The following is a 26,721-nucleotide window of genomic DNA, read 5'->3' as shown; positions in this document are numbered from 1 at the left end:
AAAAAAAAAAGGTTGTTCTGCTTTAAATACAGCTACTTGCATTCCATATTACTTCTCCACCCTAAGCCTGTAGATAGCCTGTAGTCTGCTTTCAGCTCATACAGTCTCAGACCATAGAACATTTTCCAGTGGTGATTTGTCTCTGGGTCTGGATTGGTTTTGTTTTTGTGTAGTCTGAATATGCTTGAAAAAGTCCCTGGACACAGGAAATGATTTGCCAGTGGGATTAGCATGGCTTTAGTTGAACAGTTGAGTGAGGTTGAATATTTGAAATTGAAGAGAAGATCTTGCTTCACACTGGTGGCTGCGGTGGCCTGGGCATTTCCAGATCGGCTAAGGGCATCACAGGGTGATGGAAGCCAGACGCTGTGCCACAGGAGTATAGGAGGCGTGTGGATGAGGACAGGAAGAACACTTTGGGATATGTGTTTCTCAGTCTACAGTGGTGTGAATACCAATATCTTTAATGCATTTCTCTGCAGCATGTGACAAACTTTCAACATCAACCATGAATTTGCCAAAGCAGACGGAGCCTCCCATGAGTAAGCGCCTGTCTTCATCCACCGTGGCAATATCCTATTCCCCAGACCGAGGCAAGTGAACGTGTAGACTTGGTCTCTGTGGTTTTCTTCTTTCTAGTGTGAGCATCTTAACTTCAGTTTTGTGAGAGCCCCTCTTGAGCCTTCTGCAAATGCCTCCATTATTGGCATTCAGCCTTGTGGTCTGAATGTGGGAGCTCCCAGGGCCTCACTTAACTGGACTTTGGCAAGTGGCATCGGCTCTGCCAGTTTGTTGCTGAGTAGGTACAGGAAGTAATGATATTCTTTGTTTAGCAAGAAACAGCAGAAGTGATCATGCAGAGATAGGTGGAAAACTTAGATGATGAAAAAAAAAAATGGGACTCTGCTATTATCTGAGGTTTGTAGGCCTGCCCATTTCTGTTTTGAAAACTGAAGTTCAGAGCTAATACGAAGCCTTTAAAATAAGGTGAAAAGGATGGGTGGCCTGTTCCAGCACTCATTTTGAGGTGGAGGATGATATGTATAGGACATGTGCCGGTTCCAGAATAGATTTAAATCTACTCGTGTTCTGATGGAGGCTCAGATGAGTTACTAAAAGTATGAATTTATACCTTTCAGAGAATGTGGGTTAAGGAAGAGAGGGAAACTCTCCATGCATTAAATGTGTATTTTAAAACAACACTGGAGAAGTGTCAGCTGCCAGTGAACTATTTAACAGGTCAGGCATTACCAAGGGGCAAGCAGGAGAGTGTTTGTGACTTTGAAAAGGCCAGAGTGCCTTTCTGGTTGTTTTTCACTGGCACTGACCTTGGCCTGTCATTTATGTCAGAGACCCCGTGTCAGTGTTGCTCATCTCTGATGCAGTTCATGGTTGAACTGAATGCAAGAAACCTTGAATTAATTGAGAGCTAAATGAGAGAACATCTACTTGCTTTTAATTCTATATGGCTTTTCCATAGTGAGTACATTCCTTATGTTTTCATTAATTCACATGGTTATAAATTGAAGTTAAATTTATATTTGCATTGATTACTACATAAAGATACCAGTATGTTATTACATATTGTTGACAACTGAATTATCTGCTTATGGATTATAAATTGAGAAATTTTAATTCCCAAACAATTTACTGGCTAATGGAAATTCAAAGTAATGGAAAAGTTAATCCATTACCATATAATACATTCCAAAACCATCAAAATGACATTTCAGTTGCTGTATTTTAGATTGTGATTACTGCTACTTCCATTAAAGCCGATAATTCGTTGGCTATTTTTGTTTTTGTGGTTCTGATTTAATTTTTGCCCTTATGTACGTGGAAAAAGTATGAACAGATGCATATTTATACATTAACAAAATCATTGTATAATGAAATGTTTTTTAACAGAGGACCCTAAAGTGTTTCATAGGAATAATCTTTTTTCAGTGTTAGATCTACTTGGTGAGTAAATGGTTTCTTGAGTCCATATTACATCTTGGGAAATGGGCTAATTCTTGTCAAATGAAACAGATAATATTGTGATACTGTAAGAGCACATTGAATGAATTCTGGCACCCCAAAAGAATTAACGCACTCTCACAAACCCCAAATGACATATCATTTGTTTTATTTTACTATGACAAACTCCAAAGCCATCCCTTGCTAGAATATTTTTATTTTCCACTTTCATTCCGCCATCCAAAAGTTAATTTGCTTCATACACTGTGTTGTTTTAAACATTTTATTTTGTTTTAATTTTGCTTTTTAAAATTTTCATTTGATTCCATCCCCCAGCTCATCGTACAAACCTTAGTCCCATGGAAACCTTTCTTGTTATGCGACTCTTGACACCTACACAGGCTTCTTTAGCCAGAAGCAGAAGTGCACTCATGCTCTCTGAGCAGGCCAGTGACTCAGGTAAAAGAGGCCAAGCTGGTGACGCTGAGGAAAATACCCAAAGTGGTGTTGGTTGACGTACAAGTTATTCCTGAATTTTTGTATTTTGTTTCCCATTGGCTGACTTTGTGAAAGTCTTCAGTGGTTAATAACATTTTCTACCCACAAGTGTTTTGCTGTTACTATGGTTTTTTTTTTTTTCTTTTCAGTGTCACAGAGGTGAGTAAATTATTTTTGATTGAGGGCATGTGGATTAGGAAAAGGAATCTATTTCATGAGCTGTGAAGGTCAGTAGACTTTCTTAAAGAGATGATTTGGCAAAGTTGCCTATAAACCACAGTCTCTGGGGTCCCATAACCACATTTACCACTTACCAGTTCTGAACACTTTGAGTAAACTAATTAACCTCTCTAAGCCTCGGTTTCCTTTTTTAAGATGTATTTATTTGAGAGAGAGAACACAAGTACAAGTGTGTGCTTGCGGGGAGGGCGAGAGGGAGAGAGAGAATCCTGCGCAAACTCCCTGCTGAGTGTAGAACCCAACTTGGTGTTTGATCCCATGACCCTGAGATACATGGCCTGAGCCAAAATCAGGAGTTGGACACTTAACCAACAGAGCCACCCAGGTGCCCCTAAAGCCTCAGTTTCCTTATCTATAAAATTGAAATACTTCAAATTGTCATGAGGATTAAATGAGATAGGATAATGACTGGCACAGTAAGGGCTCAACAGATACGTAGACTCTTGCTACTCAAGGGGCGGCCCATGGACCATCAATATTGGTATCACCTGGGAACTTTGGGAAGACAGACTCTAAGCCCCCAGCAGACCTGCACACTGAAGTATGAGAAACTCTGGGCCACACTATCAAAGCTTCTTCTTGGCTAAATCGATCAAATTGTCATGGCAAGATTAATGAGGGCTGACATTCTCTGTTTGCAGATTAGCAACACTGTGTCCACATTAAAGCAGATCTGGTCTTAGTCCCCAAGATAGTGTGTTCACTAGATGACATAAATGACATATAATCCTCTACCTACTTCTGACTAGTTTTCAGAAACAGCCTGCTAGCCTGAGTGGTTGTGGTGTTTCCACGAAGATACACAGATGGCCAATAAACACAGGACAAGATGCTCAACATTGTTAATCATTAGGGAAATGTATATGAAAACCTCAATGAGATAGAACTTCCCACTTACTAGAATGGTTAAAATTCAAGGAAAACGATAAGTGTTGGCAAAGATGTGGAGAAATTATAACCCTCATACATTGCTGGTGAGAATGTAAAATGATGTACTCACTTTGGAAAACAGCTTGGCAAGTTCCTCAAAAGGTTAAACATGGAGTTACCATGTGACCCAGCAATTGCACTCTTACATATAGAGCCAATAAAATTGAAAACCCACAAAAGCTTAGTTCTTAGCAGCATTAGCCACAAAGTGGAAACAACCCAAATGTTCTTTAATAGACAAATGGATAAACAAAATGTGGTCTGTCCACAAAGTGGAATATTACTCAGATATGAAGAAGGATGGATTACTGATACATGCTACACAATGAACCTTGAAAACATTAGGCTCAGTGAAAAAAGCCAGAAGAAACAAAATGCCACAAGTTACATGAGTCCATTTATATGACTTGTCCAGAATAGGCAAATTCAGAAAGACAGTAAATTTGTGGTTGCTAGGGACTGGAGGAATGGAGAAAGGGAATGAGTGATTAATTGAGTACAAGGTTTATTTTGGGAGTATTGAAAATGCTCTGGAATTAGACTGTAGTTATGATTGTAGAAATGTGAATTATTGAAAACCACTAAATTGTACAGTTTTTAAGGGATAAATTTTATCATACATGAATTATCTCTTAACCAAAAAATTCCTGGGAAGTAGGAAGTATCCTTTTGAGAACAAGGAATGTGTTAGGAAGTCCCCAAGATCATTTGCAGGACCACTGATTCTCTAGGAGGACTCCTAACTATGATTTATTACAGTAAAAGGCTACAGAGCAAAATCAGCAAAGGAAAAAAGCCATGGAATGAAGTCTGGGGAAGATCAGGAACAAACCTCCAGAGTCCTCTTCCAGTAGGGCCATACAGAGCACTTTCCCTCAGCAATGAGTTGTCACATGTATGAAGTATTGCCTACCAAGGAAGCTTATTAGAGACTCAGTGCCCAGACTTATTTATTTATTTATTTATTTATAAGGTTTTATTTATTCATTTGACAGACAGAGATCACAAGTAGGCAGAGAGGCAGGCAGAGAGAGAGAAGGGGAAGCAGGCTCCCCGCTGAGCAGAGAGCCCGATGTGGGGCTCAATCCCAGGACCCTGAGACCACGACCTGAGCCAAAGGCAGAGGCTTAACCCACTGAGCCACCCAGGTGCCCCAGTGCCCAGACCTTTTACTGGAGGCTGGTCACATTGGTACCCCATGCCAGGTACATATGCAAATTCCAGACTCTCAGAAAGAAAGCAGGTGTTGAGCATAAATCATGTTGTTTATACAAACAACATGTTTATACAAAGCTTAGGCACAGTGAGCCACTCTTACAGTTAGTGGTGGGAGCTCTCCATAAAAACAAGTTCCCTGATGCCAGGGCCAACCTTGTAAGCTGGCCTTTCCAAGGACAGCAGTCACGCCTTCTATGTTGTTCTTTTCTTTTCGTTTTAAGGATTTTATTTATTTATTTGAGAGAGAGTGTGCAGAAGCAAACACCAGCAGAGGGAGAGGGAGAGGCAGAGGGAGAGGGAGAAGCAGACTCCCTGCTGAGCGTGGAGTCTGACTTGGGGCTCAGTCCCAGGACTCCGAGATCATGACCGGAGCCGAAGTTAGACGCTCAACCAACTGAGCCACCCAGGTGCCCCTTCTGTTTTCTTTTCTGCATGGTCCATCCCCTTGGTCTTTGGCATCTTCACAGCAGAATTATCATCAACAGGGTTTCACATAGCAGGTTGAGGCCAATCTACAGTATTGACCTCACTTACATTCTTTAGGGTTTCTGGACTTAGCCCGTTAAAACACAGACCATTAGCTGTAAAGATCTGTCTCAGAAAGCCAGGTAGCTTCCTTCATGACTTTGTGTATGGAGATTTTCTTTTCTTTTTTTTTTTTTTTAACCTGGCCCAAGGCATCAGTTCAGCCCAGCACAATCTGGTCAGTAAGATGAAGCTGCCCCCAAGCCTGCCAGGGCTGAGGCAGTGTCACAATAGTCGGAACATACACCCAGGGAGTGATCCCTGAGGACACACATGCCCCCTGGAAACAGTTTCCACTATTCCAAAACCCTGAGCAGGACATATATTGGTCACACAGTACAGGCTAACAGGGCCCCCACTGTGTCTTTCCTCACATGGTTCCTCCCACCACAGAGGTCTCAGTCTGTCCTGAGGAATTCAGTTCAGTCCTTGCTTTCAGAGGGACTGCTTGAGGTGGCCAGTCCCAAACAGTTCCGTCGACAACTTGAGTTCTTTACTTGGGGCGTGCTGATGGCATATGGAGGTGGTCTTTAGAGACTGTGCAGGAACTGGCCTGCCCTGCAGCTCCAAGTCACGTTCTCATCTGTGACCTGGGATCCGCAGTCCATGGGAATCTGAAGTGCTCACAGCACCGGGCACAGGCAGCACAGTTTTTCTTCAGGAAGAGAGCAGAGTTCCCAGGAACAGTTCTGGAAAACAAAGATCCTGAATGTCCTTCCTGTCCCCTGCACCAGTTCAGGTGCTAGGTTTTGTTTTGTTTTTGTTTTTGTTTTCATTATCAGTGTGCCCATTCAGTAATCAAGACTTTACATTTTCTCAATTATCCTCTACTTTTAAAATGACCATTCATAAGGAAAGGCTGAAAGCAAGAAGGACAAGAGCCTTTTTACAAAAAAAAAATTAACAAAATCCTGAATTTTCAAAAAAATCTCAGGGTAGGTTTGCATCAGCTGCCATCTTTCTAGTCCCATTCATTTATCCAGTGAACAGCCTAGGAAAAAAGTGATCCCTCTCTGGGGACAGGGGCATTGCCTTCCTGAGGTGTGTGTAGCAGGAGAAAGATACGGCAAGTAGAGTCAGGCTCCTAGTCCATTGTTACAAACTGCAGCCAACCCTGCAAGTCAGATACCAGACATCTTGTCTGCAGATGTTGAGTCTAATCATCAGGGGTAGGTGAAGGAGTTATACTCCCTGTGAGTACCCTGTCCTAGCTCACAGCTGTGGCAGGAATCACAGTTTAGGGATGTAATTAGACTCTGCATCAGAAATTAAGAGCTGACTAGCAGCTCCATGTCAGATGGTCCCATCAGGGAACGAGCTCTTTCCTGTGAGCATTTTTCTGTGACTCAGACAGTGCAACCAGTATCGATGATCGTTTCATGGGTCACGGCCCCATGGAGGGGTGTTCTGTATCTGTAATATACCCGTGTTTATTTTTTAAAACTCCAAACGTATCTCTATCTGGAAATTGCCTCTTTTCATGTCTCCCTTTTTGCAGAGACTCCATTGTGCAAAAGTCATAGCAAAAAGCATCGGGTATGGAGGGTTCTGGTTCTAGTACTTAAGAGTTTTAAATTCCTGCCAAATCACTGATGGCACAAAACAAGGAGGTTGTGTCCCACTCCCACTTGGAGGAGAAAACAAAAACCAAAGACATTGCCTGGGGTGTATTTTTCCCCTCACTTTAGCCAGCATGGCCAAAACCAACCAGGGGATCCAACAAGCCAGCTCTTGGAGTTGGATGGGCTCTCTTCAAATACCGTAGGTATTTTACCTCTTGCAACAGATGGCAGCTCAGTTGCTGTTTGATGCGGTGGCTGACTCTATAGCCAGCAGGCACCAGAAGGTCATCCTTCTCCATCCTTTAGCCTTTTTTTTTTCAAACACTGCTTTTACCATTTTTCTGTGAAGCAGAGTCATTCTTACAGTTCCTGCTTCTGGCACCAGTTGTATCAAGGGTCCCCAGGACCAGCCCCAGGTTTGGTGATTGGCTGGGAGCACTCAGAAGACTGAGCATACGGTGGCACTCACAGCTGTGATGTGTTAGAGTGGAAGCCTCACGGCACATCCACAGAGGGAATTGGCAGGCAGGTGATGCCCAGAGGACACCAGATGCAAGTTTCCCAGAGTCCTCTCCCAGTGGAGTCGCACAGGACGTGCTTAATTCCTCCTGCAACGCACTGTGATAACACATGTGAAATGTTGCCAACCAGGAAAGCTCGTTAGAGACTCAGTGGCGGGGGTTTATCAAGGGCTGGTCACGCAGGCACCCTCGGCCAGTTACATGCCCAAATTCCAAACCCTGAAGGAACGAGGACAAGTGAAGTGCTACTCGTCAGTTAATGGCAAGAACCCTTCCGATATCTAAGTTCTTAGGGGCTGACCAAGGGCCAGCCTTGTAAGCAGGCTTTTCTAGGACAGTTTTCAGGGCTGCAATATTAACTATCCCCTGCACAAGGGAATTGACATTCAGAGAGGTTGAGTAGCCTGCCCGAGGTGATCCAGCTATTTGGTGACAGTGTCAGTTCTGTCTGGCTCCAAAGCCCAGACTTTGAACTCCTGAAATGAACTGGACTTTTGAGCATGGCGTATGGCAGTCTTTCCAGATAGTGTCTATTCTGCACATACTAGAAAAAGTATGGTGGTATTTAGAGAATGTGGATTGCCCATGTTATGTTTTAACAGAAATATGTTCTTCCCGATTCCCTTCTCTCTCTACTTTTTCCACCTGTGCTCCCTTGTCTCTTTGGCTATGATATTGTAACTCTCTAGTATCCCATGCCTGTCCTCGTGTAGCTCCTGCTGGTGCTCTTAAATCTTCTTACAAGTCGTCTCCTACTCGGAGTGCTGAGAGGAAGAAGACTCCGTCTACATCTGGTGCAGGAGATTCTGGGAAAGGAGCCCCTGCAGGAGCAGAGGCCTCTCCGGTAAGTTTAAACTCTCACCCCTTGTGATGGGTTTATTTGATAGTATGACTACTCCTTGTGCTTGACCGGGGGTCTTTGTTTCCATCAGTCTCCAGAGACTGCCCAGCTGGTGGATTTGGTTTAAAAATTCACTCATCCTTTGAAAATCATTTAACTTTTTGCATCTTCCTAAGTCTAAGTAGATTCTTAAAGACCTTGTCCTTGGGGACAGAAACCAAAAGGAATATTCGTGGTGCCTTTTTTCTGCTTTTAAGGATGCCAGTCTCGCCCCTACAGGCAACTAGAATTAAGGTTCTAAGTCAGACTTCAATCCGTAACAATGGCCTTTAAACATTTTTGACATCATATAGATACCACCAATAAAACAAATATTGAATGGGTACTCCCAATTATGTGTATTTATTTAGAAATTATACACAGCATGCTACTTTTGTTAGTTATCACTTGCTACATAATAAATCACCCCATACCTTAGCTGCTTAAAACAAATGTTTATTAACACACTGGTTCTTTGGGTCAGAAGTTGAGGATGGCTTAGCTGGGTAGTTCTGGTTCAGGGTCTCTCATGAGGCTGTGGTCAGGATGATGGCCAGAGCTATAGTCGTAAGAAAGCATGGCTGGGGCTCTTCCAGAATGGCTCGCTCACATGACTCCTGGCCTCAGTTCCTTATTATGTAGACCTCTCCAGAGCTGCTTGAATGTCCAAATGACTTGGCAGCTAGCATCATCCAGAGTGAGAGATCCAAGGATGGGTGCAAGCAGCAGGGGAAAGCTGCAGCACCTTTTATGCTCTAATATTACATGTTACATACCATCATTCTGCTGTATGTTGTTCCTTAAAAATAGGTCACTAAGACCAACCCACACTCAAAGGGAAGGGGGGAGAATCAAATGATATGTGGGCTTGTTTTAAGACTGCCACACTACTGTACTATTGGACTTTCATTTTATAACACCGTTTGTATTTTTTTAAGATTTTATTTATTTGACAGAGATACAGTGAGAGAGGGAACACAAACGGGGAGTGGGAGAGGGAGAAGCAGGTTTCCTGCTGAGCAGGAGCCCAATGCGGGGCTTAATCCCAGGACCCTGAGATCATGACCCGATCTAAAAGAAGATGCCCAACAATTGAGCCACCCAGGAGCCCCAACACCATATGTATTTTAAAAATCTGTTGTGGCCCTGAGGTTCTTAAATGAGAAGTGAATGTGTCAGACCCCGTTGGGTTTTACTATGGGATCAGTTACTGTGGAAGGGGGCTAAGGTATATGTGTGCATGGGGCAGGGGCAGAGGAAGGTTTGTTGTGGAAAAGTGCAATAGGGAGAGAAGGAAAAGTGCAGTAGGCTCGACGCTTGTGGAGCCCCCACTGCGTGCCACGTACAGAGGCTGGGCCTCCTGCCTCTTGCGGAGGGAGGCCATGGGGATGATGTACAGGGACAGGGGGTCCCTATGGGGCTGCAGTCCCTGTTACCTCACGTACACTGTTAAAGAGTCCACAGCTCACTGTCTTGGTTGTTAACCACATTTACACCCACCTGTAGTTTTTTTGAGTGATTATGTATTTTTGAACTCTTCGCAGTTTTTTTTTTTAAGTTTTTTTTTTTTTTTAATTCCAGTACGGGCATACAGTGTTATATCACTTTCAGGTGTACAGTTTAGTGAATCAGCAGTTCTGTGCATTACTCCGTTCTCATCACGATGCGTGTACTCTTAGTCCCCTTCACTTCTCAGACCCATCTCCTCCCCTCTCTAGCAACCACCAGTTTGTTCTCTGTTAGAGAGTCTGGTTTTTTTTTTTTTATCTCTTGCTTTCTTTGTTCATTTATATTTCTTAAATTCCACTTATGAATGAAATCATACAGCATTTGTCTTTCTCTGACTTATTTCACTTAGCATAATAGTCTCTAGATCTGTCCATGTTGTTGAATATGGCAAGATTTCATTCTTTTTTATGGCTGATATTCCATTGTATATATATACACCACATTTTGTTTTTTGACAATTATGCCACATACTCTTTATTCATTCATTTATCAGTGAACATTTGGGCTGCTTACATAATTTGGCTGTTGTAAATAATCTGCAATAAACATAGGGGTGCATATATCCCTTTGAATGGGTAAATACCCAGTAGTGTGATTGCTGGATCATAGGGTAGGTCTATTTTTAACTTCTTGAGGAATCTCCATACTGTTTTCCACAGGGGCTGCACCAGTTTGCATTCCCACCAGCAGTGCACGAGGGTTCCTTTTCCTCCACATCCTTGCTGACACTTTTTGTTTCTTGTGTTTTTGATTTTAGCCGTTCTGACAGGTGTGAGGTGATAGCTCATGATAGTTTTGATTTGCATTTCCCTGATGATGAGTGATGTAGTTTCTCTATGTCCAGAATCATAGTATGGTTCTGTTAGTGTTTTGCAAGATAGCAAAGAGTAGGAAATCTTTGCATTTTGAGGCTAAAGTGTTTTGTTTTTAATTTGGATGACTTCAATATTGACCACCAAATTGATGACCTCGCGGTGCTTTCCTGCAAAAGGTTCCCATTGTGGGAAGCACTGTAACTTCATATGGGCCCTTCTGGAAGAAAGCTGTGCATCATTTCCATCTGGGTTTTTTATTTTTTATTTTTTTAAAGACTTTATTTATTTATTTGAGAGAGAGAGACAGTGAGAGAGAACATGAGAGGCAAGAAGGTCAGAGGGAGAAGCAGACTCCCCATGGAGCTGGGAGCCCAATGCAGGACTCGATCCCAGGACTCCAGGACCGTGACCTGAGCCGAAGGCAGTTGCTCAACCAACTGAGCCACCCAGGCGCCCTGGGTTGTTTTTTTTTTTTTAAAGAAATTGTAGAAATATTGCCAGTGAGGGGCCATGGCTGACCTATTCTGTGTCCCCTTCAGACAGAGAAGATGAAGAGGAGTCCTCGAACAACTTCTGTTCCCAGTGTGGGCCTTGGGTCTCCTTTGAGAAGATGTGAGATTCCAGGAGGCATTTCTAAGAGGTCATCTTCTCCAGTGACATCCAGGTAAGCATCTTTTTGCTTTGCCACAGTCAGACAGTGCAAGTGATTTGGTAGGGCTCTGTGCAGTGCAGTGTGTGCTTCCTGCTGCCACATGAGTCGTGGGCAGCCCTAAGAGGCAAGCAGGAGGAATGCTAGACTTTGAGTTACTTCAGGTACTGTCTGTGTATCTTTTGGATAAATGGTGGGCTCTTCAGGGGTTTGTTGCCAGGGAAGTATGGAACACTGATTTGCTGAGATGATCCATTCAACATTTTCTCTTTCGGTCCATCAGTTCCATTCTGCTCTTCTGGCATTCTCCTTCACCTGCATCTGGAGTGAAGTGATTGCATTGTGCTTGGGTGCTCAAGCTCATGTACGTGGGCACTCACTCTCTCCCTCCCTCATCTGTCTCTCCAACAGAGCGGCAGTATTAAGTTGTCAGTCACCACTGGCAGTATGATGTTGTTGTTGTTGTTGTTGTTTTTAAATGAAGCCATTATACTTTTTCGTTAAGCATTGGGTAAACTCTCCAGTGAGTTAATGGAATGACCTTTCTTTTTTTTTTTTTTAAGATTTTATTTATTTGTCAGAGAGAGAGAGGGAGCGAGAGCAAGCACAGGCAGACAGAATGGGAGGCAGAGACAGAGGGAGAAGCAGGCTCCCCGCCGAGCAAGGAGCCCGATGTGGGACTCGATCCCAGGATGCTGGGATCATGACCTGAGCCGAAGGCAGCTGCTTAACCAACTGAGCCACCCAGGCGTCCCTGGAATGATCTTTCTTTTTTGAGCCCTATGCATGCCCCTCACTGGCAATTCAGGCAGGAAAAATAGTAAACTCTAACACAGCTGGATTTGTTGTGTACTGTCAAAACTACCAGAATCATTCTCTCCTTAAGAAGTGCCCTGGTGCTGGGGCGCCTGGGTGGCTCAGTGGGTTGAGGCCTCTGCCTTCAGCTCAGGTGATGATCCCAGGGTCCTGGGATCGAGCCCCACATCGGGCTCTCTGCTCTGCAGGGAGCCTGCTTCCTTCTCTCTCTCTCTCTGCCTGCCTCTCTGCCTACTTGAGATCTCTGTCTCTCAAATAAATAAATAAATAAATAAAATCTTTAAAAAAAAAAAAAAAGAAGTGCCCTGGGGACAGGAAATTGTTCCAGTACCTCTAAATCAGAATTACGAAGTTGAGAGGTCTAAGGAGAAGCAAACATTTCTTGATTTTGAGACATTCAAAAAGAAAGATAATTTCTCCCCAGGTAAAAATTAATGGATGAACCACAATGGGTATGAACCAGGTCTGAGAAATGTGGAAAGTCAGGTAGACTGTAAGTTCTGAAAATTCAGGCAACCTCTACAGCAGTGAAGAGGAATGGATCGCAGCTGCCAACAACCAGTGGGTGGGTGGATCTCAGGAACATAGAGTTGAGCAGCAAAAGGAAGTTGTAAAAGGATATCAACAGGGACATTTATATTGAGTTCCCAGGTGTGTAAAACCAGCATGTTTTAAGGATATAAATGTAGGAAAAATGTTTAGAAAGAGTAAGAAAATGGCAAATATAAAATGCAAAATAATGATGACCTCTGAGTAGGAGGGGGAGGGGGTCAGGGAGGGGCAGAATAGAAATATTCTGGAATCAGAATATTTATGATATCTTTCTTTGGAACTAGTTTTTAGGTGTGTGGGTATTTGTTACATCATTCTTCATACTTCGCCTATTTTATAAAGATTTTTTTGTATGTTCAATATTGAAGAAAGGAAAAAAGAAACCCTTGAGTTTTACAATGGTGTCACACACAAAATCCAAATCGGAGTGGCATTTTCAACCTCCCCTCTGTGCAGATCAAGTGTGTGTGTGATCTTTAAAGCATACTGGAAGCGGTGTGGCTTTGAACCGTGAATTAGTCCGTCCTTTTGAACCCCCATCCAGCAACTCAGACAGGTCATGTGATAAATGGTTCTGACAGTGCATTGTTCTCCTCATGGATCTCAGATAAATTAAGCCACTGTTCCGTGGCAGTGCATATTAATGGCATTGCTCTTTTAAGCGTTCAAGTTTATTTCCATTGTTTGCATTGTTGGGTACTTGTATGGGTTTTAGAAAACTAGCTTCAGCAACACTCTCAAAAATGTGGATGGAGCATAGCTTTCTTCTTGTAACCTAGAGAGAGGAAATCAAGTGTGGTCATGTGTGTTTGCCCAGCCTGTCCCTGTCTCGGAGTGTTGGTGCTCCCTATACTCCTAATTCTTCAGTGTGAAATGTCCTTTAATGGTTTCAGGGTTTTAGAAATATATTCAAGTCACTTTGGTCATTATGATGGGGAATGTCTCGTTAACCTCTTGCTACTGTAATAACCCACCCCCCCAAATTTAGCAGCATAAAATAACAATTTGTTAACAATTCTCACAGCTCTGACTTGGGCTTACCAGGAAGGTCTGTCTTGGGGTCTTTTGTGTGGCTTTTCTGAGGTTTGACTTGGGTTCACCTGGTGGTTCTCACTTGCAGTCTTCCACCATAGGTTCCATGTCACCTGGGGCTGCAGTTACCTGTCTTGACTGTGCTGCAAGTCTGAGATAGCCCATTCCCCTGGCTGGCAGTTAACACTGGGCATTGGCTGGAGCTCAGTGGGGGCTGGGAACAAGAATAGAATGCCTACACATAGCCTCTCCATAGTACTTCGGCATCTCACAGCATTGCACTGAGTTTTAAGAGAGTGTTCCCAAGAGCAAGTATCGCCCAGAACAGGAAGTAGAAGCTGCCACGCTAGTTAAATACTGTGCCATGCATTGGCACAGCCTCCCTTCTCTGCTGTGTTTTATTGGTCAAAGCAGTCAGGCCATCTGAGATTCAGTGGGATAGAGAAAGAAACTCAGAAGATAATGTCGGAGGAGATATTTTTGTGATCATCTTTGGAAAATACACTGCCAGACAGAATCACTTTGAGAGATAGCTTATACCCAAGATCAGGGTCATGATGTCTTCAACTTACTCTCAAAGGGTTCTGGGAAAAATCTTTGTGTATGTGAGAGTGTGTCTGTAGAGAGTGAATGAAAGTGAGTAGGGGGATGGGAATGATGAAGCAAATATGGCTAAACATTAATAGGATGACAGGCATATAGGAGTTCTTTGGTGTAGTCTTGCAGTTCTATAGGGCTAAAAGGATTTAAAATTAAGAAGGATTTTGGGGTGCCTGGGTGGCTCAGTTGGTTAAGGGTCTGCCTTAGGCCCAGGCCATGATCCCAGGGTCCTGGGTTTGAGCCTTGTTTTGGGCTCCCAGCTCAATGTGGAGCTTGCTTGTCACTCTCCCTCTCCCCCTGCTCATGCTCACGCTCTTTCTCTCACTCTCAAATAAATAAAATATTTCTTTAAAGATTCTCTAAAGATTTTATTTATTTATTTGACAGGGAGAGACAAAGAGAACAGGAACACATGCAGGGGGAGTGGCAGAGGGAGAAGCAGGCTTCCCGCCAAGCAGGAAGCCCGATGTGGGGCTCCATCCCAGGACCCGGGGATCATGACCTGAGCAGAGGGCAGACGCTTAATTGACAACCACCCAGGCGCCCCTGATTAGGTATCTCTTAAGCTTGTGGTGATAAATGGGCCTTTAATATTATGTTGAGTTGCTTTTTTTTTTTTGCCATTTTTGTAGATCAAAAACAGTTGAATATTGGCAGTTCCATATGGTTCAGTCTGCTACAGGATTGAGAGTGATGATTTGTAATTTATGTACAGATTACTACTTCCTAAAGTAACTCTGCAAATGCCTCTTCCCTGTGCAACCATCTGGGTAAACTCAGTTTCTGAAGCTAGGTTGTTACCTATATCTTCAACACCTAGCACTCACCAGGAGCCAAGCTTAGACCAGTGTACTTATTATAATGGACCTTTTTTCAACATAAGACAGGCTCCTGCATTTTACCAAAGCAATATTTCCCTGAGTGACAGTAGACTTGTCCTCAGCTTTCACATCTTTCCAGTAGCAAGAGAGATCCTTTTAGATCTTAAGAACCTCAAAAAAAGACAACTCTAATCCCCATTTCTTGGCAGAGTTGGTTCCTTGGCACATAGAAAGGAACTGGATATCAATCATACTTCAGTAAAGGTGAATTAAAAAAAAAAAAAAGAAAGAAACCAGGGACCTTGAAGATATTATGTTGAGTGTAATTAGCCAGACACAAAAGGACATATACGACATGGTTTCACTTCTATGAGGAACCTGGAGTGGTCAGATTCCTACAGAGAGAAAGCAGAAAGGTGATTGCCAAGGGCTAAGGGAGGCAGGAATGGGGAGTTTGTGTTTCGTAGGGGTAGAGTTCTGGAGATGGGTAATGGTGACAGTTGTACCACATTGTGAACATACTTAATGCCACTGAACTATACACTTAATGGCTAAGCGGCAGTTGGGTGGTGCAGTAGATGAAATGTCCAATTCTTGGTTTCAGCTCAGGTCATGATCCCAGGGTCCTGGGATGGAGCTCTGCATCAGGCTTCCTGCTCAGCGGGAAGCCTGCTTCTCCCTGTCCCACTCCCCCTGCTTGTGTTCCCTCTCTCGCTGTCCCTCTCTCTGTCAAATAAACAAATAAAATCTTAAAAAGAAAAAAAAGAGGTAGGACAGTGCCTAAAACTTTATCCTCACAAACTTCAGTGAAGTTAGGACATGGCCTCAGCAGCTGGGCGTCCTAAAGTCTTGTCCCTTCCACCAGGGGTATCTTAGCGATTCCTATGTTGCTGTTAGGGTGATAGTACTTCAAGGACTTTGGGTGTGCTAATAAGCCTTCCACTTGTTCCTCTTGAAGGATGAAATTGTTCAGCTTTTCAGAACCAAGCCTGCTAGGAACCGAGAGGTTGTGTGGTCAGGGTCCAGAATCCTCTTCAGGCATGCTTTTGGTTTTCCAGGGCAACATCTAAAGTGTATCCACAGTCTCCAAAGAATATGAAGCCGCCATACCCAGGGTCTCCTGTGAAGTACCGCTGTCCCACCTTTCCCAGCCAGGAAACACCCAAGAGGAAAGCAGAGAAAGAGAAGAGCAATAAGGAAAGGGAAGGTGCCCTGGCTCAGCAGGCAGCTGGCCTGCATGGAGAGGAAGCCCCAGAGAAGCATGTGGTGGACAAGCATGTCACTGAGAAGCATCTTCTGGACAAGCATGACACTGAGAAGCATGTGGTGGACAAGCATGTCACTGAGAAGAATCTTCTGGACAAGCATGACACTGAGAAGCATGTTGTGGACAAGCATGTCACTGAGAAGAATCTTCTGGACAAGCATGTCACCGAGAAGCCTGTGGCCACAGGAGGGAAGGCCGAGAGCAGTGGAGGTAGGCCCTTCTTGTCAGTGCTGCCCCAGGGCTTGGCTTTTACAAGCTTGTTCTCTCTCTGCCCAGATCCATGTGTGGGGGAAGGAAAGAGATATTTCCCTGGGGTAACTTCATGCCCTCATGCTGTTTTCTCTGGCTTGCACATTGCCCCTGAGTCCTTCCTGTGGTCTCCTATGGGTCTCCTAGAGGATGAACTGGTGCAGGTCATGGCTTTGGAAGCTCACGGGACTGTTGAGCTGCTTCCAGCCAGCATCAGCACTTCCCACCTAGAAGGTCTTTAGTCTTTCAAGCTTTTACAAGAGATAGATGGGCACTGTGGTGGTGGCTCTTGTGGGTCACGCTATCCCCCCATCTCTCCTCCCCACCTTTCTACTACCCTCCACTGGGAGATTCATTCACAGGGTCACAACCGTCTTGTTGCAACTTCTCTGCTCAGTGGCCAGTTGCGCTCATCCCAGCATTTCCTGTCACCCGCTGAGTTGGACTTTTTGTTTCCAAGTGGCAGCTACCTGTGTGAGTGCAACCAGTATTTCATTTCCCATGATCTTTTCCTCTCATGCAGCCCCAGGAAAACCTACAGCAGGCACCACTGATGCAGGAGAGGCTGCGAAGATCCTGGCTGAAAAGAGACGACAGGCCCGGCTGCAGAAGGAGCAGGAGGAGCAGGAACGACTGGAGAAGGAAGAACAGGACAGGTGTGGGGCTGCTCAGAGTTTCACTGCCATCTCATGTAAAAGGCTGTGGTAGAAAGAGCAACTCACCTTTCTTTCTAGGGTTTGACTATTGACACAAACTGGGCAGAAGTACAGGTCTGCGTGGCAGGTATTCTGGAGACTGCGTCTTCTAGTAGGTGTAATTAACAGCAATGGAACATTGTCCTTTTACGACTACTTGGAAACTCGTAACTCCTGGATCTAAATATTACTACTAGCTTCCCATTCTCCCCTTGGACTCTAGGACCAGTGAGGCCTTATAGAGCTATCAGGGGAGTTTGAGCTCTGTTCATGGAATGAGATTCTCTCTGAAGATAGGAGGTTTCAGAGGTAAAGATCTTGAGTCTACTTCCCAAATCATGTTTTTTCCTTAAATTACCCTAACATGGACCCCCAGGTGAGAAGGAAGAAGGTTGAGTAAAAACCCCTAAATGGAGTGGAAGTTGATGTCATTGTCCACAAGCAGCAAGGTAGAGGGACTCCATTCCTGGAGCACAACAGAGGACATCATGGTAGTGGTCTTTAAATATGGGATGGAGGGGTCGGAACCAAATGGCAAGTGCAATGAAAATATGAGGCATAGGCCCTATCCTGTTTTAATAGCTCGCCAAAGAGTGAGAACCACTGTGGTGTTAGTACCACGGTGCTTTGGTCAAAGTACAGGCAGTCCGGCCTTTTCTGATCTTTGCATTCAGAAAAGAATGCACGTTGAAGGACAAGGTGGATTTTATTATTAAATTGATAAGGAAGCTTTCAGGTTAGTCACACAGTGCAGTCCAATATGTTTAGAGAGTTAACTTGACTGAAAGCAAGCCATGCCACAGCACTTTAAGACTGGTACTGAATTTTGAGTGATAAATAATAGAATAGCCTTAATTCTTAAATGACCTTGGCAAGTCTTTTGTGGTCTGTAATTACAGGTTTGCTGATATATATATATATATATATATATATATATATATATATATATTTTTTTTTTTTTTTTAAGGATGAGCAGTAGGTCTTATTTATCCCTTCTTCAAATTCTGTACTTTTTTGGGATGATTTTCCCACCTCCAGCGTTCTGGTCAACAGTGACACATCTTTTTGTTGAGTGGTGTGTTTGGGCTGGTTTGAGGGAGCCATAGGATTTGTGAAGAGAGGTCACAGGAGGTAAAGATGAATCCCGGGACCTCAAATGACAGGCCTGGGTGATTGCAGGTTCTAAGCAGGTAAGTAACATGATTGTGACTGCTTAGGAAGAGGGAGTTCTTTACCTTCTAATAATCACCCCCCCCCTCTCACATTTCCTGCACAGCCCTGCTCCTAAAAGGATTGATTGTACTTCCTGTGTTTATTTATTCAACTCATTTTCATACCTCACACTCACCATTCCTCCCAGTTGCCAGACTCTTAATCCATTTCTTTGTTGACTTTGACCTTGTCAAGCTTGCCCTTGCTTCTTTGGCCCTTCCTCTCAGTCTCTTCTGTCCACACCACATCCCCTCACATGTTGCCTGGACTCTCAACCCTCAGCCCTTGGGCAGCTTCACCAGACAAGCCCTCTGTGAGCAGTGGTACTCCATCCTGTTCAGCCACTTTCCTCTGGCTTCAAATGGTTTAGGGCCCACACTTCACACAACAGTTTCATGTGAGCATTTGATGTGCTAAACCAACTCTGCTCTCCTCTCCCCTTCTACCCTCATTTTCCCTTTGCCTCATTTAGCATCTGTTTCTGAAGCTAATTTCATCTTGTTTTGAAAACCTTCAGTACTTCCTGGTACGAGGGAAGGAGTAAATAGCACATGTACACTGGTGACCTCTGACTCTGTGCTGTGGCCTGGTCTCCTGCCAGGGCTCTGCTGTCTACCAGTCCCATGTGGCTACCAAAATGCAAATGCGCTAAAATTAAGTAAAATTCAGTTTCTCAGATGTACCAGCTGCATTTCTAGTGCTCAGTAGGTACCTGGTGAGTAGCTACCATATTGGATAGCACAAATATCTAAAACATTTCCCTCATCACAGAAAGGTCCCTTGAATAGCACTGGTCTAGATCCTAGAGGCCATATCTCAGCAACATTATGCTTTCATTTGAGAGTGTCCCAAATGCATCTCAAATTCAGCATTTCCAGAGCAGGTTAGGAGAGAAGGTGCTGCAAGACAGTGTGAAAACAGAACAAAGAAGCACAAGTTCAGGATGTTGAAGATTAAGCTTTTCTTTTTTTTTTTTTAAGATTTTATTTATTTATTTGACCGAGCGAGAGATCACAAGTAGGGAGGCGGGCAAAGAAAGAGGGGAAAGCAGGCTCTCCGCTGAGCAGAGAACCCAACGCGGTGCTCGATCGCAGGACCCTGAGATCATGACCTGAGCCAAAGGCAGAGGCTTAACCCACTGAGCCACCCAGGCGCCCCTAAGCTTTCTTTTTTTTTTTTTTTTTTAAATGAAAACTTTTAAGCACACAAGGGAGAGAGAATCATGAAACCCACATCTAGTTCACAGATTGAATAGTTCAAGGCTGAGCATGTGTCAGGGATGTGGTGCAAGTGCAAGAGGGGCCAAAGGCTGGAGGATGAGAGATGGGGGGTCATTGCACAAAGACCCTCACCCGTGGCCATTGACAGGGATAAGGGATGCATATGCTAAATGCTGAATGATGACCACAGCGCATAGTTTTTTGGTACTTTCTACCTGGTGAGGAAAGTGGGTAAGTTTGGAGTAGATGACAGGAATTAAGACAGGGGAGTGATAGAACTGCATATAGGTCTTGTGAAGTCCAAATAGAACTTGGTCAAGATGGCAAGGGCAAGGGGATGGGTAGCCTGCAGGAGCAGGACATTGGAGAAATGGCCAAATCCATGTTCTCTGGTTTCTTAGGCAGGTAGAGAAAGAATATTTGCCCTTGGAGAGGATATTGAGGGACTCAGTTTCACATAGTTTTCACCTACTTTAGGAGAAGCAGAGTATGGTTAATGGAGAGTATTTTGTCTGTCACAGGAGGGACAAGCAAGGGCTAATGGGCCTGTGGGAAGGAATGTGTGTTGTACATGACAGTGAAGATTAGGGAGACTTAGGGGCCAAGAGGATGTATCACTTACTGTGTGTGGGTGCATTGGGCACCTCTGAACTCCTCATGGTAAAACAGAAGAAACAGAATGGCTTTTCAGACCCTGAAGATGAAGATAAAGATGAAGTGGCTTGTGCATTAATTCATACACAGTGTATTAACTTCTTCGGGACAGTCAAACTGTCTCATCCGATGAGGGATAAGAACTACAACTAAAACAGTGCTCCTAATTAATCTTTGGATAACTATTGTTAACAACACAATCATTTTGATACTCTTAATGTTAGACATATTTGGTCATTCATTAAGGAATCTAAGAACTGGAGTTTCTTTCTGATTAGGCCCTATAATGCTCTTGTCCAGAGTTCTCCAGAATGTTTGTTAATAATTTCAGTTGTTTTTAATAATTGTTGTTTAATAATTTCAGCAGTGCTTTTAGGGATTTCAACACTGCAACTTTTGCTCATGTAGAGTATGTGTCTTTCAGTATTACTTAACCTTTTAAAGTATTTCTTTGGTAATACATAGGCTAATTGCCTCCACATTTCCTGCAGGATAGGAGGACATTCTTTTTAAAGTCCTGATCTTTTGACAGGGGGAGGACAGAGGGAGAGAGAGAATCTTTTTTTTTTTTTTAACATTTTGTTTATTTATTTATTTGAGAGAGAGAGAAAGAGAGCACAAGCAGGGGGAGGGGCAGAGAGAGCAGCAGAGTCTCTGCTGAGCAGGGAGCCTGGCATGGGGCTTGTTCCCAGGACTCTGGGATCATGACCTGAGCCAAAGGCAGACGCTTAACCAACTGAACCAGCCAGATACCTCAGGTGCAGTCTTGTCCATATGTCACATTGCCATTCAGTAACATACTGTAAGATGAGTATGATTACTTATATTATTTTTATAGTTGAGGAATATGACACATTTGTGAACAGGAAGAACATTAGAAATCTAAAAACAGGGGTGCCCAGGTGGCTCAGTGGGTTAAGCCTCTGCCTTTGGCTCAGGTCATGATCCCAGGGTCCTGGGATTTGAGCCCCGCATCGGGCTCTCTGCTCGACAGGGAGCCTGCTTCCCCCTCTCTCTCTGCCTGCCTCTCTGCCTACTTGTGATCTCTCCCTCTGTCAAATAAATAAAATCTTTAAGTGCTTGTTTTCAGATTTCTTTTTTTTTAAAGATTTTATTGACAGATAGAGATCACAAGTAGGCAGAGAGGCAGGCAGAGAGAGTGGGGGAAGCAGGCTCCCTGCTGAGCAGAGAGCCTGGTGCTGGCTGCTCCCAGGACCCTGGGATCATGACCCGAGTGGAAGTCTGAGGCTCTAACCCACTGAGCTACCCAGGCACCCCACAAGCACTTAGACTTTATAGGATTTTCCCTCACTGCTTAGAGCTCTTTATCATTCTATTATCAACCATTCATCTGTGGATGAAAATTTCTAAATGTCACTTAATTTTCATATAGCAAAGATAGATAAAAGAGATTTTTTAACACCACGTTTTTTAAAGAATTATTTACTTATTTTAGAGAGCATGAGTGGGGAGAGGGGCAGAGGGAGAGGGTGAAAGAGAATCACAAACAGACTCCCCACTTAGTGTGGTGCGTGTGTGGGGCTCAGTCTCATACCCTGAGATCATGATCTAGCCGAAATCAAGAGTCAGATGCTTAACTGACTGAGCCACACAGGTGCCCCAAGCTAAAAGAGATTTTTAAAGATTGGTAAAACAAATGAGAAATAGGTGTTAATTTCTGTATTAAATATAAGGGTTCTGTTGAGTGTTTTCTTCCACTTGCTGCTTCAGAAGTCATGTAGCAATTAGAACCCAAAGTAAACTTTTTGAGCTTGCCATCAGTGCTCTTAAATTGCTGACTGGCACAGTTGTAGCCATCAAGACATTTCTAGTTTTTTTGGCTTTAATTAGTTTTAAATATTTATTTCACTTAGTTTTTAAAGAATTGTCATTAAGTAAGAATGATGGAGCTATAGTCATTTGTAGTTTGACTAGGGAACATTTGTGTCTTCATTATGGTGTGTTCACAAGTCAGTACCTCATTACTCTTTGTATTAACAGAATTTAAAGTTAACCCTAATACAGACACACACATACATACATACATACATACATACGTATATATGTGGACTGAAGTTGCTTCTCGGGAAAGATGAGTCATTTCCTTGAGTGGATACTAACTCAAGTGCACATGTCTGCAACTGTGTTGAACCTTACGCACTCCTATCAGCACACAGTTCTTTGATAGTTTGTCTTCTGAGAATGTCAACATCTCCTAACAACAGTTATGTTCTCAGAAGGCTGGAGAGAGAGGAATTGAAAAGAAAGGCAGAGGAGGAAAAACTTCGCCTAGAAGAGGAAGCCCGTAAGCAAGAAGAGGAAAAGAAGCGGCAGGAAGAGGAAGAAAAAAGAAAGGCAGAAGAGGAGGCTAAGAGAAAGGCCAAGGAGGAGCTGTTATTAAAAGAAGAGCAAGAAAAAGAAAAACAAGAAAAGGAAAAGCAAGAAAAAGTCATGATTGAAAAGCAGGTACTGTATGAGTCTTCATATGGACTCTCCTTAAGGACTTTATATTAGGTAAAATGAGTTAAATTTGAATAACTTATAATACTTACTTGAAGTTTTTCCTTAAACTAACTGGGCTGGTTATTAAGTGTGAGTTACTTTGGACAATAAAAGTGAAGTTCGTAATATTTGTTGTATGTCAGTTCACATCCCCCAAAAGGTAGATGCTAGGATGAGAATTTGGGTACCAGTAGTTAATTTGGGATAAGATCCCAGGAAGCTGGTAGGGAAGTGAGAGGAAAACCCATGTAAGTGAACTAAGGAGTAGCTTACTGTGGACCAGTGGGAGTTAATCCCTTTGGCATTCTCTAAGAGACCGTGCCGTATGCCTTAGAATTGTCCCTCTGAGGGGTGAGGAAACTGGATTATTTATCTTTCAGCTCCTGCCTCTCATGGCTGTAGATCATTCCTTGTGGGAATTAAGTTTCTGAAACTCCTGGGGTGCCTGGGTGGCTCATTTCATTGGGCACCCACCTCTTAGTTTTGGCTCCAGTTTTGGTCTTGGGGTCATGAGATCGAGTCCCACATCAGGCTGCATGTTCGGTGTGGAGTCTGCTTGGGATTCTTTACCTTTTCCTCTCCCTTCTCCTTTGCCCCCTTCCACTTGGGTCTGTGTGTGCATGTTCTCTCCTTCTAATAAATAAATAAATCTTGAAATGAAAAAAAAAATGTTTCTGAAGTTTCTGGCCACATGCACATGGCTAGAAACTGTCCTTAAGCCCAGAAAGACCTTGGCAGGCAGTATGGAAAATATCTGTAGGTAATTTGCATGGTGGACTGAGGGTGTGTGAGTGAGGCCCAGCCACGTCTGCTGTGTCATAGAACAGGCTGTGTAAATCCACACTGAATATTGAAACAACATTCCCTTTGAGATAGATGATAAAGTAGGTTATGTGCATATCCCAAGGAATCCCACAACACTGTTTTCTCAGCTTAGTAAAGTCTGTGCCTTGGTTTTCCTGTTTCTGTCAGAAGGAAGCAGCAGAAGCAAAGGCCCAGGAGGCAGCTAAACAGATGCGTCTAGAAAGAGAGCAAATCATCCTGCAGATTGAGCAAGAGCGACTGGAGAGGAAGAAGGTAAGAGCCAAGGATCAGGAGGAGTTAGGGTGAGGCAAGAACAGGAAATGAATCCAGTTCTGTTCTACAGTTGTTGGGTAGAGTGATCGGAAAATTACCTAATTAGGTCAAGTTTGTTGGTAGTGCTGTTCAAATCTTCTTTATCTCCATTGGTTTTCTTTCCTCTTGTTCTATTAGTATCTAAGAGAAGAATGTTAAAAGCTCTATTGGTGATTATGGATTTAGCCATTTCTTCTTCTAGTTCTATCAACTTTTGTATGTTTTTGTAGCTTTGCTTTTAGGTGCATACATATTTCAGATTATTAAATTTTCTTATTGATTTGACCCCTTTATCACTAATACATCTTTATCTCTAGTAATAATTGTCTGAAAGTCCACTTTGTCACCAAAAAGTGCTTAGTGTCTACATGGTAAATATTTTTCCATCCTTATACTTTGAACCTATATATGTCCATATGTCTCTTATAAACAGCATATAGTTAAGACTTGTTACTTTAATCCAGTTTCATAGTCTTTGTCTTTTCATTGGAGAGTTTCATCCATTTACATTTAAATAATTAGGGATAAAGTTGGATTTAAGGAGACTGATTATAAAGCTCCATTCCCAAGTTATCATAGATCCAGCCCAGGCTTTGAACTACTTTAGGCCTGAGAGTTAGGAGACCAGTCTCTGGCCTCCCCTCCTGACCTGCACCTCAGCTTTACTTTCTCTAGGGTTGTCCTCTAGAATGGCAGGTGGTGATTTGTTGGTTTTTAGGTAACATATGGAAAGGAAGGAAAAAAATGGAATCTAAACTGTTGATTTTAGGTACTAGTTCACTTCTCAAGTATTTGATCTTGTTTATAGGGCAGAGGTGTATATCTGCAAAACCAGTGGAAATTATTCTCTGCTGATATTTCTCTTTTATAAATTTTCTGACATATGGAATTGCCTATAGACCCAGCTGCTTTTACGTGTATTTGGTTTTATTGTCCTCTTACCTAGTTCTTTTTGGTTTCCAGAGAATTGATGAAATCATGAAGAGAACAAGAAAGAGTGATGTGTCTCCAGAAGTGAAGGTAGGTGTTCATAGTGCCATTTTAATAGTTTATTGGCTGAGGAGGAAAGAATGACATGTTGTATTCAGTGGAATTAAAGGTCTTGGAGAGAAAAAGCCAGAAAAACTGAACTCTTCCTACTTTGTTCCTGGCTAGATTAAGGAGACTGTTGGTACCTGGAAGGAAAGAGAAGTCTAAGCGAGGAGTTTCAGACAGGGTGGTAATGAAAAATTTCCTCTGAGAAGTGGGGGTAGGAATGCAGAGAGAGGCATAGTAGTCCCTGAATAAATCAGGAAATGGTGACAGATTAATAAGGGATACACAGATGATTTGTAATAAGCTCAAAAGATTCCAGGAATTACCATGGAACAGGCAGATGGCTCAGTACAGTTCCAAATATCTTCGGATGCATTTCAGAAGCACTTGTCTTTCTGTGTAAAGTCATCCTTCCCTATATCTGCTTTCAGAAGGAAGACCCAAAGGTGGAGCTTCAGTCTGCTGTGTGTGTGGAAAAAAAGACAAAACCAGTTGTCCCAAACAAAATAGGTGAGTGTGAGAACTGGTTCTTGAGTTCCTTTCAGCAGGTCCGGGCTCATAGCACTTCCTGCTGGCGACAAGCACCCGTGGGTCTTAAGAGCATTACTGCTGGAAGGGGACTGTGCAGTTTCCCTGCTGGTGGAGTCCCCATCTGTCAGGTCCATTCAGAAAGTGGAACTCTACTAGTCCCGCCACAGAAAGCTGGCCACCTGCTGGCCCATGCTACCTTCCAGGGAGCTCAACAGCTGGTCAGGTTCTATTCAGAATGGACTCTGCTATTCTACGGTGGTTTCTACTGTCTCCCACACTTCGGGCAGTCCAGCTCGTCTCTCTCGGGTATACTTAAAACTCTTTAGATGTGACTATTTCATGGCAACCAGAATCAGAAGGGTGTGTCCCTCTCAGAAGCATTCTACATTTTTCCTTTGCCTTGGGGCTCAAGTAAACGCTCTACAGAGCCTGGGGACCTGCACAGTATGAGACAGCAAGCCTCCTGGACGGGTCAGGAGCCCTGCACTGACACTGGTGATGTCATTAGTCCTTTCTTTTCCCTGTGTGAAGCTGATGACACGGGGTTTTTTTTTGTTTGTTCGTTCGTTTGTTGTGGGGTTTTTTTGGCAAAAGATGTTGTACTGCTGGTAAAGTAGAGGATTAAATTAATTGCTTCAATGTATATTTCCTCTGTTAGCTCTGGATATTTTATGGTTAACAGAATGACTTTGTGTTCTCAATCAGAAATAAATGGATTAAACAACTGCCAGGAAGTTAATGGTGTGGGGCGTAGTGCCCCAGAAACTTTTCCCCGAGACATTTTCTCTAATGGGCTTAAACCAGTTGGGGGACTTGTTCATCTGGATACCCTTGATGGGAAATCAAACAGTCTGGATGATTCAACTGAAGAGGTTCAGTCTATGGATGTGAGGTAAGTTGATTTATTTTGCATGTGAGCTTCACCTCTTCTCCAAACACCTCCACTGCCTCTTCATTGATTTTCTTTTCTTTTAAACACCTGAATCAACTAAAGTAGGTTCCATTGACATTTAGGAAAGCTGTCACTGGTTTATCAGTGTCTTAGGTCGGGTTCCCTAGGAGTAGAGCCTGGGAGGGGTTCCTGGGTAGCTCAATGGATTGAGCATCGCTCTT

The 26,721-nt window shown here is 43.3% G+C and overlaps 1 protein-coding gene across 29 annotated transcripts in view; it reads left to right on the top strand.

Annotated features, from left to right (window-relative positions):
* The window catches only part of MAP7D2 (MAP7 domain containing 2), a 97,148-nt gene that overhangs the window by 63,756 nt on the left and 6,671 nt on the right, over positions 1-26,721 (top strand). For 8 of the 29 annotated variants that reach the window (XM_032331093.1, XM_032331098.1, XM_032331090.1 and 5 more), the window contains 11 exons: positions 483-593; positions 2,296-2,418; positions 8,143-8,297; positions 11,197-11,321; positions 16,186-16,604; positions 17,167-17,299; positions 22,650-22,890; positions 23,899-24,003; positions 25,006-25,062; positions 25,509-25,587; positions 26,314-26,500. In XM_032331093.1, coding sequence (XP_032186984.1) covers positions 483-593; positions 2,296-2,418; positions 8,143-8,297; positions 11,197-11,321; positions 16,186-16,604; positions 17,167-17,299; positions 22,650-22,890; positions 23,899-24,003; positions 25,006-25,062; positions 25,509-25,587; positions 26,314-26,500 — 1,735 coding nt within the window. The remainder of the gene's footprint in view (positions 1-482; positions 594-2,295; positions 2,419-8,142; positions 8,298-11,196; positions 11,322-16,185; positions 16,605-17,166; positions 17,300-22,649; positions 22,891-23,898; positions 24,004-25,005; positions 25,063-25,508; positions 25,588-26,313; positions 26,501-26,721) is intronic. The other 21 variants (XM_032331107.1, XM_032331105.1, XM_032331102.1 and 18 more) reach the window with 11 other exon arrangements.

This window comes from Mustela erminea, chromosome X (assembly GCF_009829155.1).
Source record: "Mustela erminea isolate mMusErm1 chromosome X, mMusErm1.Pri, whole genome shotgun sequence".
NCBI lineage: Eukaryota > Metazoa > Chordata > Mammalia > Carnivora > Mustelidae > Mustela > Mustela erminea.
Note: the sequence above shows the minus strand (reverse complement) of the source record. Positions and strands in the feature narration are given on the sequence as shown.